This window comes from Plasmopara halstedii, assembly GCF_900000015.1.
Source record: "Plasmopara halstedii genome assembly, contig: Scaffold_262, whole genome shotgun sequence".
Classification (NCBI taxonomy): domain Eukaryota; phylum Oomycota; class Peronosporomycetes; order Peronosporales; family Peronosporaceae; genus Plasmopara; species Plasmopara halstedii.
This window is the reverse complement of record NW_020187183.1, coordinates 1,069,644-1,081,956: the sequence shown is the minus strand read 5'-3', so window position 1 is coordinate 1,081,956 and position 12,313 is coordinate 1,069,644. Positions and strand designations below refer to the sequence as shown.

The 12,313-nt window shown below is 43.3% G+C and overlaps 5 protein-coding genes across 5 annotated transcripts; 3 read left to right on the top strand and 2 right to left on the bottom strand.

Moving 5' to 3' along the window:
* Positions 1 to 1,736: 1,736 nt before the first annotated feature.
* PHALS_04673 (Tetratricopeptide-like helical) lies at positions 1,737 to 3,316 on the top strand (the record flags this gene model as incomplete). The annotated part of the gene is made up of 3 exons (XM_024722533.1): positions 1,737 to 1,824; positions 1,898 to 3,186; positions 3,263 to 3,316. The coding sequence occupies 3 exons, from the start codon at positions 1,737 to 1,739 to the stop codon at positions 3,314 to 3,316; spliced, it is 1,431 nt and encodes a 476-aa protein (XP_024573600.1).
* A 574-nt stretch (positions 3,317 to 3,890) lies between these two features.
* PHALS_04672 (hypothetical protein L915_14202) lies at positions 3,891 to 5,672 on the bottom strand (the record flags this gene model as incomplete). The annotated part of the gene is made up of 3 exons (XM_024722532.1): positions 3,891 to 3,897; positions 3,963 to 5,460; positions 5,555 to 5,672. 3 exons carry the CDS (start codon positions 5,670 to 5,672, stop codon positions 3,891 to 3,893), a joined length of 1,623 nt encoding a protein of 540 aa, XP_024573599.1.
* PHALS_15040 (uncharacterized protein) lies at positions 5,672 to 6,583 on the top strand. The gene has a single exon (XM_036407330.1). It carries the CDS (start codon positions 6,338 to 6,340, stop codon positions 6,524 to 6,526), a length of 189 nt encoding a protein of 62 aa, XP_036263041.1. The 5' UTR covers positions 5,672 to 6,337; the 3' UTR covers positions 6,527 to 6,583.
* PHALS_04671 (ccaat-binding transcription) lies at positions 6,582 to 7,094 on the top strand (the record flags this gene model as incomplete). The annotated part of the gene is made up of 3 exons (XM_024722530.1): positions 6,582 to 6,584; positions 6,652 to 6,717; positions 6,780 to 7,094. The coding sequence occupies 3 exons, from the start codon at positions 6,582 to 6,584 to the stop codon at positions 7,092 to 7,094; spliced, it is 384 nt and encodes a 127-aa protein (XP_024573597.1).
* A 4,319-nt stretch (positions 7,095 to 11,413) lies between these two features.
* On the bottom strand, positions 11,414 to 11,725 carry PHALS_04670 (uncharacterized protein; the record flags this gene model as incomplete). Its single annotated transcript, XM_024722529.1, has 1 exon — positions 11,414 to 11,725. One exon carries the CDS (start codon positions 11,723 to 11,725, stop codon positions 11,414 to 11,416), a length of 312 nt encoding a protein of 103 aa, XP_024573596.1.
* Between the last annotated feature and the right edge of the window lie 588 nt (positions 11,726 to 12,313).

Below are 12,313 nucleotides of genomic sequence, written 5' to 3'. Positions count from 1 at the left end.
GTGTGTGTGACACACGAGATGGGCATGGTGTGACTGCACCCAAACAAGAATACGGTATCTGGCTGGGTAGCCAGTAGTTATGCATGTATTACGACTTTACTATATATATTTAGGAAAATCTATACGTATAACATTAGGCGGCTTTGCCGCTGACAAAAATAGACAAAAATCAGCTTTGGATTTTAAACGGAAGAGTTAATTAGCCTTGGGTTAAGGCAATAATTACTCTTGGGGTAAGCGGATTGCGATCCGCTAGACTCGTACTTGTTCTAAGTATAGAACGAAAAATTCGGTAACCTAAGTTACGCTTCCTCAAAGCGCAAAGCTACGGCAGCCCCGCTGCAGCGACCCTCTCATAGAGAAACGTCAAGTCTTAGGATGCGCATATACTGTATGTTGAAAAAAAACTGTCTTTTATCGTACCTCCTGAATGAAATTACCGATAAAATCTAAGCCAAGAAAAGCGACTTTTGAAGGTAGGTTAAACTCACAGCCCAGTGTTTCTGGCTGTTGAAAACAACGTCCCGGGGTTTGTTAAGCCATGGAAAGTCAAGTTAGATATCAGAGGCATTGTGCAATTACGCATTCCTCGCAACAGCTGACATTACGCGGAGGTATTGAAGATGCCGAAAACAAAAACCATATTCGTGTGTCTTGCAACGGAGACACGTAAATGGTTATATTGCTTCTTCAAGTGAAATGAAAGGACTTTGTCAGCGTGGAACGTTCTCTAATCATGGGCCTAAATTCGAGATACGATCTCAATCTGGGGATTGCATCTTCTTGTAGCCATAAGCATATAATACTAAAAATATTTATACTGGATGGTTGTTAGTATAAGAAATCGTTCTAAGCAAAATCGCGAATAAAATTGTTCTAAGCATACTGTTAAGTATTTATGTAATAATAATCACTAATTATACTGTGATGGTTGTTAGTATAAGAAATTGTTCTAAGCAAAATCATTAGAAAATTTCGAAGCCAAACTCGCGTTTATAGTCCCTTCTCTTCAACATGGATACATAAATTCACATAAGCAGTTGCTCGTAATCTACTCTTGCAAACTTTTCGCGTTGTTGATAAAAACAAAAACACACAAACTCATGCTCACAGAGAAGACACCAAGCTTATTCAAATATGGTTGCTACCCGAACAAGGTTGCTTGTTATCACCACCAGAAGGCACTTCTGTCAACTTGATCACGGATTCTGTATTATCTTGCAGAATCCAATCCATTCTCAGTTCTCTCAATTGCACGTCTAGCTCGAAGCACGAAGCATACATACTGGTGATAAATTTCCCAGCGTCGGCAGTTCTATGTCGTGTAGATAGGGATCCAATTTTTCGTGAGGACCAGAAAGAGTTCTAAAGGATTATCAGGCATTAAATTGTGAAACTTGAGTTTTCGCTCTTCACGTCATGATATATTACATATATATTACAGTAGATTCTTTTGGTCCTTCGCAAACTGATGATAGAGTATATTTGTTTTATTTGTTTCTTAGTATTTGGTAGATTTTTGTATTATCTGATAGCATTTGGTACTTTTTTTAGTATTTGATTATTTTTCATAATACGCTTGTATTTTGTTCGCATGTATTTTGTACCAGAACGCATTTGTTTTGCAATATGACGCAAAGACGAGACGTCAGCAAATGTAATTAGGTAATGTAGATAAACTTAATTTTTTTCTAATCACGGTAATTTCTTTTCTTGTCGTACATTTGCTGCCTGCTATGGCATGGTCATCACCTCTGCCAGCGGATTCAGCCGCTCAAGTGGCCACTGCGCCGATGACGGCCAACAACGTCATCTTCTTAATCCGTGAGTCTTTAATAACTTAAAGTACATTCTCTTCGTATACAAAGTTCTAAATCTCGTTGCCACGTATGAACAGTTTTCGGCATGTTCCTTATGGCGACACTTTTACCAGTGCTAGTAAACACGCTCTTTCGTTTTTTGACACTTGTAGCCACTGCTGCTGTAGCTGCAGCAGTCACCAATCCATCGGACCAATCTTTTGCCCTGTGGATCAGCCAACAAAACGAGCAGTCGGACCTTATGCCGGACGCATCCCTCGGTGTGTCAAAATGGATCTCAGCCGTGTACAATACTGCGAAATCGCTGGTCTGCAACAAGCCACTAACCTGGCGTTTTCACAATGCGCTCATCTTTAGTGTTGTCTACGTGCCGTCCAAAGAACGATATGCTCTCGGCGTCTTCGGGAGCTGGCGCTGGGCTGATGAGTCGACGGATTTTGTAAAAGATCTCTGTCAAGCTGCTTGGGTTATTAAAATCTCTCGAGGAGGGACGAAGTCTGGTATCGACAATTACCTTGTGAGCGGGGCAGGCTCTGGGTTGATTTTGGGATCCGGCTCTCTCAGACGGAAACGAGTAGGTAATTCAATGGAATTTCAAGCTGACTTTGGAGAGGTCACGACTCAGTCGCATCGAAAGCTTCGAGAAAAGGCTTTACAGTGCAAATTGCAGAAAGACTGGAACAATGCAGCCACATTTTTTCTCCAAGCGGCCAAAGCTGCTAGTGAAGTAGTGACACAAGCGAATTACGAATTTAATGCGGTGTGGTGTAATTTGGAATCTTTGGACACATATCCAGTAGAACAAAATGAATTTTTGCGAAAGGTTCGCCTCATATGTGATACTTTAGCGTCTGCTGGTTACTTTGATGAAGCTGCGCACGGGTTATGTGAGTTAGCTCTGAGACTAAAGCAACATTTTCCGACGGAATGCAAAACTACAAAACGTGCGAAAGAATTGGCTAAATTGTATGTGGAGGCCAGTGATATTGCTGAAGCTGGAGGTAACATACATTGCGCTGCAGAAAATGGCCTTCGGGCAGCTGGTTTGTATGCAGACGCTTGCTTGTGGGAGCTCGCTGAAAAATGCTTTGAGGCAGTTGGTAAAAGTCGACTTGGAAACGGTCAAAACGATCTAGCGAATGAAGCATACAATAATGCTGTGCTTTGTCGCCTAAGTCAGCTTGATTTTGTTGGCGCTGAAGATATGCTTAATCGATTTACTAAGCACTTAGGTGGAAATCGACGCCTGAATGATATGGATATGTTTCTGTCTAGTTTACTTCAAGCGTGCAACGAGTGGTCGCTAACAAATTTTGAAAAGGCATTTCAGCGATATGTTTCAGCCCATCAACTTGCACTGTGGCAGGTAAATAAAAATCTGAATTTTTCTGTCGGTGGTATGTATGCTTGAATTGACGTGTTTGTATCTTATGTAATCGTAGCGTCAGTGTCTGTGTAATTTAAAGGACAAGCTGGAAAAAGCGGATTTGCGCTAAACGAAGTAAAGATGATTGACATGCAAAGTATGTGATATATACTGACTTGTTTAATTTCACCAAAAGGAAATGTACTCACAACGACATAGGATGTTCACATACATCGTTACCAATATTTGTAAGAAGCTTACAAACAACAGTGCAACTGGCTGTTTGCAAGTTTAGCACTGTGCGTCTGAGCCGAAAATTCGTTAGCTACAAATGGCATCAACTACGAAATCAATTAGTCGAAATAGTACAACAGCAAGCAACATGTTCATGTACCTTCATTTCACAAAACGCACTATCCAATTAAAAAATAAACGGTCTGCAGATTGATTCATACATAAACTCCTGCGACAACGAAATTAATCTCTTTTCAAATGCTTTAAAAGACGTTTATGTGAGACAAAAAGCGGCAACTGAAGAAACATGAGATAGAGCAATCCAGCGCAAGTATAAACTAATTGCACGAAAAGATAAGCTATTTGCTTCTATTTTTGGTCAGCCACGTACTTGGGGCAATTTGTACATAAGGCATTACGGTATGTCTGAAATTCAGGTCGTTGCGAAGAATTCATTCTGCTTTAATTTATTATGGCCTTACACGAATTAAGTAAGCATCAAGATCTAATTTTTTTTAATATAAATCGGAAAGAAAACTCACGAGACAACTGAGGCATAATATCGAGCAAAAACAAGTGCAGAAAACATAAGCGCATCAATTCGATCAAGTACGCCACCATGTCCAGGAATAAGCTTTCCAGAGTCTTTTACTCCCGCTGCGCGCTTCAGCAAACTTTCAAACAGATCTCCTAGCCGACCCACAATTACAGCCATCACTGTGAATCCAATTTGAGCAGCTGCAGAACCGGGCACATTAAGCAAATGGGAGGAGACAATCATCGCAGTTACGCCGAAAAAAATGGCTCCTAATGTTCCTTCGTAATCTTTATTTTTCGACAGGTGCGAGGCTAAAGGGTTGTAGTATCCATATTTCATTCGCTCCAGCAACTTTCCCGTCAAATATGCTCCCGTATCTGAAGCCCACACGACGTAGAGCAGAACGATCAGGAGCTTCCGGTAAGATTCCAGTCGCTCGTCATCAACGAAAGCAACAATGACAGATAAACCCCCAATGATGTAGAAATACCCAAGCATATCCACTGCAATGTGTAAGAACGTAGCGGGCGCTGATGTGCGTATTTGAAGGCGAAAACATACGATTACCACAACACCCGAGAGAAAAACTTGAGCTGGCTCAAGAAAGATTCCACAACTTAAAGTGTTCATGGGGCAAGCAGTCGAATGCAACGTAAGCAACGTAAATACTACCTTTTCTATGATGCAGATAAATGCATATTTCCAATTTGGTGTGAAGAACGCACAAAGCGCGGCAACGAAGTCGGTCGCGATGCTGTAGAACCATCGTAATTTGTAAAGCTGCTTTTCTTGCAATCCAGAAATATGATTGACGTAGACTAGGAACAATGTCGTGGTGAAAAACGTTGTGATAGCCGATAAAGCTATCGCAGCGACCCACTCATTTCGGCAGAAAAATCTGCTGGCAATTGTTGATACTGCACTACTTGATAAGCTCGGATCATTTGAAACTTCACAATCTTCTTGAAGAGTGTTGTCATAACTGTGTCGAGCCAGTTCAGGCGTTACTCCAGTCGATTCAGGTGGTGGTGGAGGAATCATACGCGATGACTGGATACATTCGTCACTAGTGCTGATTAAAGTGCGATCGCTGTTCGTGAATGCATCGCCTGTTGTATTTTCACGTACATACCCCGCTGTGTTACTGGTGCCGCTTTCACGTTGTGTGAAACGTATAAAGCTGGTGGACAGGCGGCTTACATTTATATCACGGCTCAAAGCCGTTATCTGATTCGTATCTGCGTCTCGCTGCAATAATTCCGCCTCGCAATTGTTGATTTTATTCATGACGCGCAGATAGATGCGGTGCTGGAGCCATGCATACTCGTACGAGCAGATACTGGTCACGAACGTGCAAAATGTAGCAGTGGCAAAGGCCGGGGAAAGCCACAAAAATACAGTGATAAGTGGCACCAATACGAGCGCCGACAATACGCGCTGCACAATATTTTTACCAAGCCATCTTCGAGTTCTTGATTCGGCTTCGCGGCTAAAATCTGAAACTATGATGGAAACCGCATAAGTCCGTTAGTGACGGTGGCACCAGATCGACGGCATTGGCATTCTTAGCCTCAACAAAAAATGATGAGGGCGAACCTGGCGAAGATGTAACCGGAAGGTCTAAAAATCCATCAGCGCTTGTCATGCCTCGTGTAATTGGCACTTCATTCGGAGATGGCACCAGCGGTGGTAGAAGGTTAGCCTCTAGTACCATGACCTCGTCAGGTCAGGTTTTTGGATATGGATCAATGAGGACTAACACTGGTTTAGGTCTATTAATTTGTCAATCAAGATTATTTTCAATGGAATAAACTCTGGGAAGAGCCACATAAAGATTAGCCCCAAGGCAGTCACAGCGTGCAGGGAGAGGCACATTCGATGCCAACGCAAGAAATCTTGACAGTTGAAGACGCGGGAAGGTACATCCCAAAGAATTTTACTTCTGCTAGAGGGAAATAGCTTCGAATTGGTGCTTGAGTGTGAATTTGAGGCGTTAAGTGTAGCTGAGTAGTTCAACATGAAAAGTAGTTATATTTCGGATGAATTGCCACCTTTAGATGATCGTTTGTTCATATCCGCATGAGTCGAGCGGAATCAATAGTGCTCCTCCTGCATGACAAAAGCTATCAGAGCCTGGATCACATCTCGATATTTTATTCTAGTATGTTTTGCGCGGCATTTAAAACACAGCGTGTGATTAATCTCTTTATTTAACCAATCCGAACACTGTGACCAATTTGGCACTTGGAAGTGTGAAATTAAAAAACATAAGGTAGGTCTGCGAGGTTTCTTTCGCGGCAGAAGCTCTCGTCGGGACGCTTACTAGGTATCTGACATACCACTAAGCTTCGTACGCAACAGATAATCTCAAAAATTAGTATGGAGGATACTACGAGCAGCGGCAATGATGCCAAGTTAGTCTTTACCGACTCAGACGCTAACGCGGCGCCCAGCACAGACGCCTCGCAGGCTGATCTCCAGGCGCAGCTTGCGATTTTTCAGCAGCAACAGCAACAATACATCCAACAGCTTGTACGTGTCTTGCTTATCTATTTAGAGTGGCGTTGACGTAGTGCTTTTCTACTTTAACATCACTTTCGATTACTCTATTGAGGTCCTGTAGATGGTGAGAGAGACATTGCTGGTAAATGGTGGTGCTTGACTCATAGATTTTGTGTGCTATGATATCCTAGCAACAGACAAATAGCGAACAGCTTCGCGTCATGTATAACTCGAACGCCATGATGCAACCGTACATGGTAATGCCTTAATGCTTTCTTTGAACACTTATTTTGGCATTCACTTTAATTAATTGTTGTAGCTGTCTCAATCGATGTTTTCGCGTCCGACGACTCCTAGCTCAGCTGAGGCAACGGAAGAGGAGCCGGTGTACGTAAATGCCAAGCAGTATCATCGTATTATGATTCGTCGTCAACAGCGAGCGAAGCTTGAGGCAAAGCTTGGAAACAATCGCCAACGCAAGGCATATTTGCACGACTCTCGTCATAAACACGCCATGCGGCGGCCGCGTGGCCCTGGAGGTCGATTTCTCACCAAGGATGAGATTCAAGGTTTAAAAGATGGCACAATGGTGTTTGAAGACTTGCCGCGAAAGGCTGCCCCTAAGCTGCAGTAGATGTATAAAACTTGAACAAGCTCACGAATAAGATAGCAGCAAAGTATATATCTCGTGACATGTGGTGTGGATTGATTATTCTTTTCGTATTTGATGTCCAAGATTCATTTTTCGAGCGGTCAAACATACAACGCTTCACCAGACTAAAACGATAAGTCAACAGGCAGCGTTCGCTGCGAGGTCCCTTGTTAGCTTAAATGCAACAACTTCATAGCTCTGTCAACTGTAGCAATTCTAGATCATTGAATTGCGAAAATGTATACGGACGGTTCTTCAGTCACAACGATTTCATTTTGCTCTGTTTCTCGACGCGTCACCGATCGAAGGCGCGAGCTCAGCGATGATTGTGCCTCGTAGACTTTTTTATCAATCGTCTGTCGTTGATCAGCTTGTTATCACAGTAACGCAAGTAATTTCAAGTCATTTCAAAGGCTCGAATTATGAGACTACCATATCAATCGCACGACCAAGCGAAAACATGACAAAAGCGATTGCACTGGCGGAGAGAATTGTATGGAAGTCGGACCACGCACCTTTTCCAGCTTTTTACTATTCGCAATTTCTGTGGAAAACAATTAAATATTTTATATGCAGATACAGGTAGGATACGTTCTTTAAACCATCAAACAGGCTTTTTACAAGGACAGAGATTCTTGCTACGGTTCCGCCCAATGCTCGGCCAATTCTACTATACCTTTGGTAGATGATCGAAGTTTCTCCACTTGTTTACGAAGAGCAACCAAATCTTTACCGTGTAGACTCTTCTTGGCGTACAAGCGTTAAAAGATATCAAAGGATTGCTCTATTACTAGTTTCCAACGCTTGAAGGCAAGTATATCCACTCTGAGGATACGATTTTAGCCTGCCCACATAAAATGTAGGATGTAGGCGCGTGCATGCATGGATGGCTAATGATTGGATTTTAACACATTAAACGGTCCAATGAATCTGGGTAAAAACTTTATGCTTCTCAAGTTGGACGCTGCATGTTCAGGCATGTTTATCACGATCATTGACCTTATTTACCTTCTTGTTCTTCGTTCCGCTCTTATCTGATTATTCTTTTTGCAGAACCTGCGCTTTTGCAATTGCGTCTCGGACAAACCAAACAATGGTATGTCTCTTCAAAATTAAGTCATTGACGTGCTGTTCCTCACGACTTGCTAGTCGTTTAGAGTCTGATTGAGTCAAAAATCGCTGCTAAATCTTACAGCAATTTGGTCTGACTGTGGCTCTATAGCCACAGCCCCCTACGTAAGGTAGAGACCTCGCCCATTATGGAAGCAGGTACTCTAGGGTGAATACCATATTTTACATTTAATGGCAAATGACCTTTCAAGACATGCATGGAGTTGTTCGACTTAAACTTTGCGAAAGGAAGAAATTCACTCCACTCTTTGACGACGAAGCGTAACTACTTAATACGTCCTCCAGGACTCAACCCAAATGCTCTATTTGACCGTCCGTTTCAGAGTGTGCCGCTGTTGACATGAACAATTTGGTGCATGATAGTGCACGCCAAAATTTCGACGAAAAACGGGTGTCATGATCATACACGATCTCATCAGGAAGGCCATGCAGACGAAAAGCAACGTTCATGAAGACCTTAGCTGTCTTCTCGGCAAAGATCTATTCTGAAACAGGCCACCTTGATGAATCGTCCACTAACACAAGGATACCACTGTGTCCATGGGTGTCACGAGGAAGTCCGAATATGCAGTCCATACTCACAGACGTCCAGGTGACTGTTGGTACTGCCAACGACCAGGAACCCGATAATGTCACTTTCTGGCAAATCTCACAAGTCCTCACATACTTGCGCACTCACTTATACACGCAGTAATCCCGGAAATGATTGAGAAGCTATTTCTCGCAACCGAGATGGCTACCCGAAGGCTAAACTGATAAAAGAGTCGATGACGCAAAACGTTTGTCATTCGGAACAACAACTCGTGCTGTATCCCTGTATTCAGCCGCATAGTACAGCATTCCGTTGTGTACTTCAAAACGGTGAACACGCGATCTTGTGCGAAAACGGAAGACCTTGCAGTGTTTTGTTGGAAGAGGTCCTGACATGTCTCATCAGACTTGTACCTTTCGACGAATTCTTCGCGCACTGTACTCGTGGCTTGCACTCTGATCGTGTGGATATCTTTGCATTTTCGTGTATATTTTTGCTCCTGGACTTTGGATCATAGCCCGGACGCCCTGACAACGCATCGGATAAGATGTTCGTCGTGCCTGGCTTGTGGTGCTCAACAAAGTTGTCTTCCGTAAAGCAGGAAAACCATCAAGCCATTCTTTGCGATACATAAGGTGTCTATACTGTCGTATGCAGTATCTGTAAAGATCGCAAAGCGCTCCTCTCCAAGCAAGTACACACGGAAATATCCGAAGCATACTTCATTGTAAGTAACTTTCTGTCATGAACTGGATAGTTACGTTCTGCGGGCCGGAGTTGTCGCGACTGATACGAAATCACTTGCTATCAATCCGCATCATCGTATTGCATCAACGCACAACCGATTGCATACCTCTTGCATCGCAGACCACATGAAAAGGCTTATCGTGGTTTGCAATCGAAAAACAGGAGCTTCTCTCAAGCTCTTCTTCACTTCGGCAAATACCGCTTGATGATCTTTTGACCATTCCCACTCAACGTTTTTCTCTAAAACGTTGCTAGGGGTTGCACCAACGTTGCATTATTGTGCGTGTATTTGTGCAAATAGTTGACCAAGCTTGACCATTGTCTTGGCTGTTTCACATTGTTTGGCATAGGCCAATCATTGATGGCTTTGACTTTCTCCGGATCTACACAAACGCCATTCTTGCCCACAACGCAGCCGAGAACGGGGGTCTCTGGTGCAGAGAAATGCATTTTTTAGATTAGCGCTGAGTTTATTCTTTCACATAACTTGGAAGACTTGACGAAGATGATCAAGATGAACATCAACATTAAACCACCAACCCCTTTGAATAAATAAATTGTCGAAGAAAATCGGTGCAAACTCTCCCAGTTGACAAAGAAGGTTCGTGACCCCTCTGTTGAAAGTCGTAAGGGCGCTTTTCAAACCTTGTGGCATCGCTAACCATTCCCACAGCATACCACTGGGGGTACTGACTGCAGTTAGTGGTGTATCATTTTCCCGCATTCGTCTCTAGCAGACACCATCTTTCAGATCGATCGCACTGAAAATATAACTATTATTCCATCAAGAATCATATCCTTGCGTGGAACCGGAATCTTGGCAGGTATGGCTGCATTGTTCAATTTGTTAAAAGCGTGAACATGCGCCAACCACCTGTGACTTTCTTCCGACAAAATGCTGGACTACAATGCGGAGACTCACTCTCACGCACACGACCAGCCTTCTGCCGCTGCACAAAGAAGTCATCTATTGCAATGACATATTTTTTGGCAGCGGTCTCTGCAGTGTGATACAATACTTCGCACCAGGAAATATGTCAATTTCATGAAGAATGCCTCTGTTAGCTGGCAATTCGTCCGGCACCTTGTCTGAGAATATATCAGCATACTCCTTGACAAGTTCATACATGGGGGTTTGAATTTAGAGCATCCCACGACTGCTAATCAAATCTTCCCTTTCGTGTCTTCTCATCAATACTTCCGCAGTATTGATGTCATCGTGGATATTCGCTTCAACAACCGCACATACTTGCGAAATTTCGCCTTTCGCCAAGCTACGCTTCAGCGTCTTCGGCAAGGAGAACAAATCTTTGACTGAATTTGGAGGATTTTCTATATTCATGTGATGGATAATATTGACTTCCACTTCTGCGTTGTCAGCCACAACATTTACAAGCTCGCTTGAAGTGTTTTGTTTTTGAACACCTACTTCATCAATACAACTTGTGCCATGATCAAGGGTACGCAAAATACTGGGCGGAAAACTCTTCTTGGTGGTCTTCTCATTCTTCTCTCGAGGTGTTTTTTTTCATCTGATCTCACTGTTCTTCATAGTACCATCGACCATGACTTCCATATTGATAGCAAAGGGTACAGTCTTTTTCAAGCGCCTGACTGCCCCACCCCAGTTAATGACATTACTTTCGGCCTCTTGGACTTGTTCTGCGAACGTGGGGGACCGTCGCACTCCACAATAGTACTTAGGACATCTGTAACTTCTTCAACAGATGCATATGCCCATAATATTTCATTCGTCGTCATGCAGCTCGAGTTAGCGCTGCACGACTTGTTGATGACATTTTTATATCCATCCAGTCAATGCTAGGCTGATAACGCTTCTACCATGGCATACCTAGGATGATATCAAACTTATCATCGAAATTGAGTAAGATTAACTTGTCTTCACCTCGGAAACTTCAAACTTCATTGCCAAGCAAATGACTTGCTTTGGCATCTCCAATCTAGATCCATTCGCTAAATGAGCGATCATTTCTTCTTTCATATTGGGCAGGTTAACACCATGCCCAGTCATAACTTGCGCTCGATCAAAGTTATTTGACGCACTAGTGTCAATCAAAGCTTGTAGTGGTTCCTCAAGACCATCTACAAGACTTTTTGTGCAATCATAGTAACTTTGCCTGACAATTTCATCACTCAAAGAATGTGCAGCGTACACGTTAGGGCCAGAGTTCTGTGTATCCATAGCATCAACAGTACTTTTTTTGGGTCCAGTAGGGATCCTCGTCCGTACTGGTCATCCCGCTTTCTTACCCTTGAGAGCGTTCGAAACGACGTTCATAGCGTCCGCGATTATCCGAACGAACAACCTGTGTCTGTTGCCGTCTCGGCAAAGACACTCTGCAGTTCCAGGCAGGACACATATTTCCAGGCATGAAATTGTCAAGATGTCCATTGGCTCTGGACCATCACATGTACCGGTCGACTGGTGCACTTGCCTTGGTACGAAAGCCATTAAACTTGGCTTGCATCGCACCGTTGATGGCATCGTCCAGCGATTTGAGATACCCACGGAACAATTAACCCGGATTGGACCATCATTCAAGCCTGTCATGAACGTTACAACTTGTGTTTAACGTCAATTAGATCGTCGACAACGCTCGATAGCAAGAGGTCGTAACGACCTTGACGAAGCTTCAAGAGCTCGGCACGGGAACGGAGCTCACTCGGGTAGCTCAAACGCCTTTTTTAGCTCAACTTTTAAGTGTTCGGTGCTAGGAAAGCTGCTAACATCGGCCAAACGCTTTTCATACGCCCAGCTCTTCGCACAACT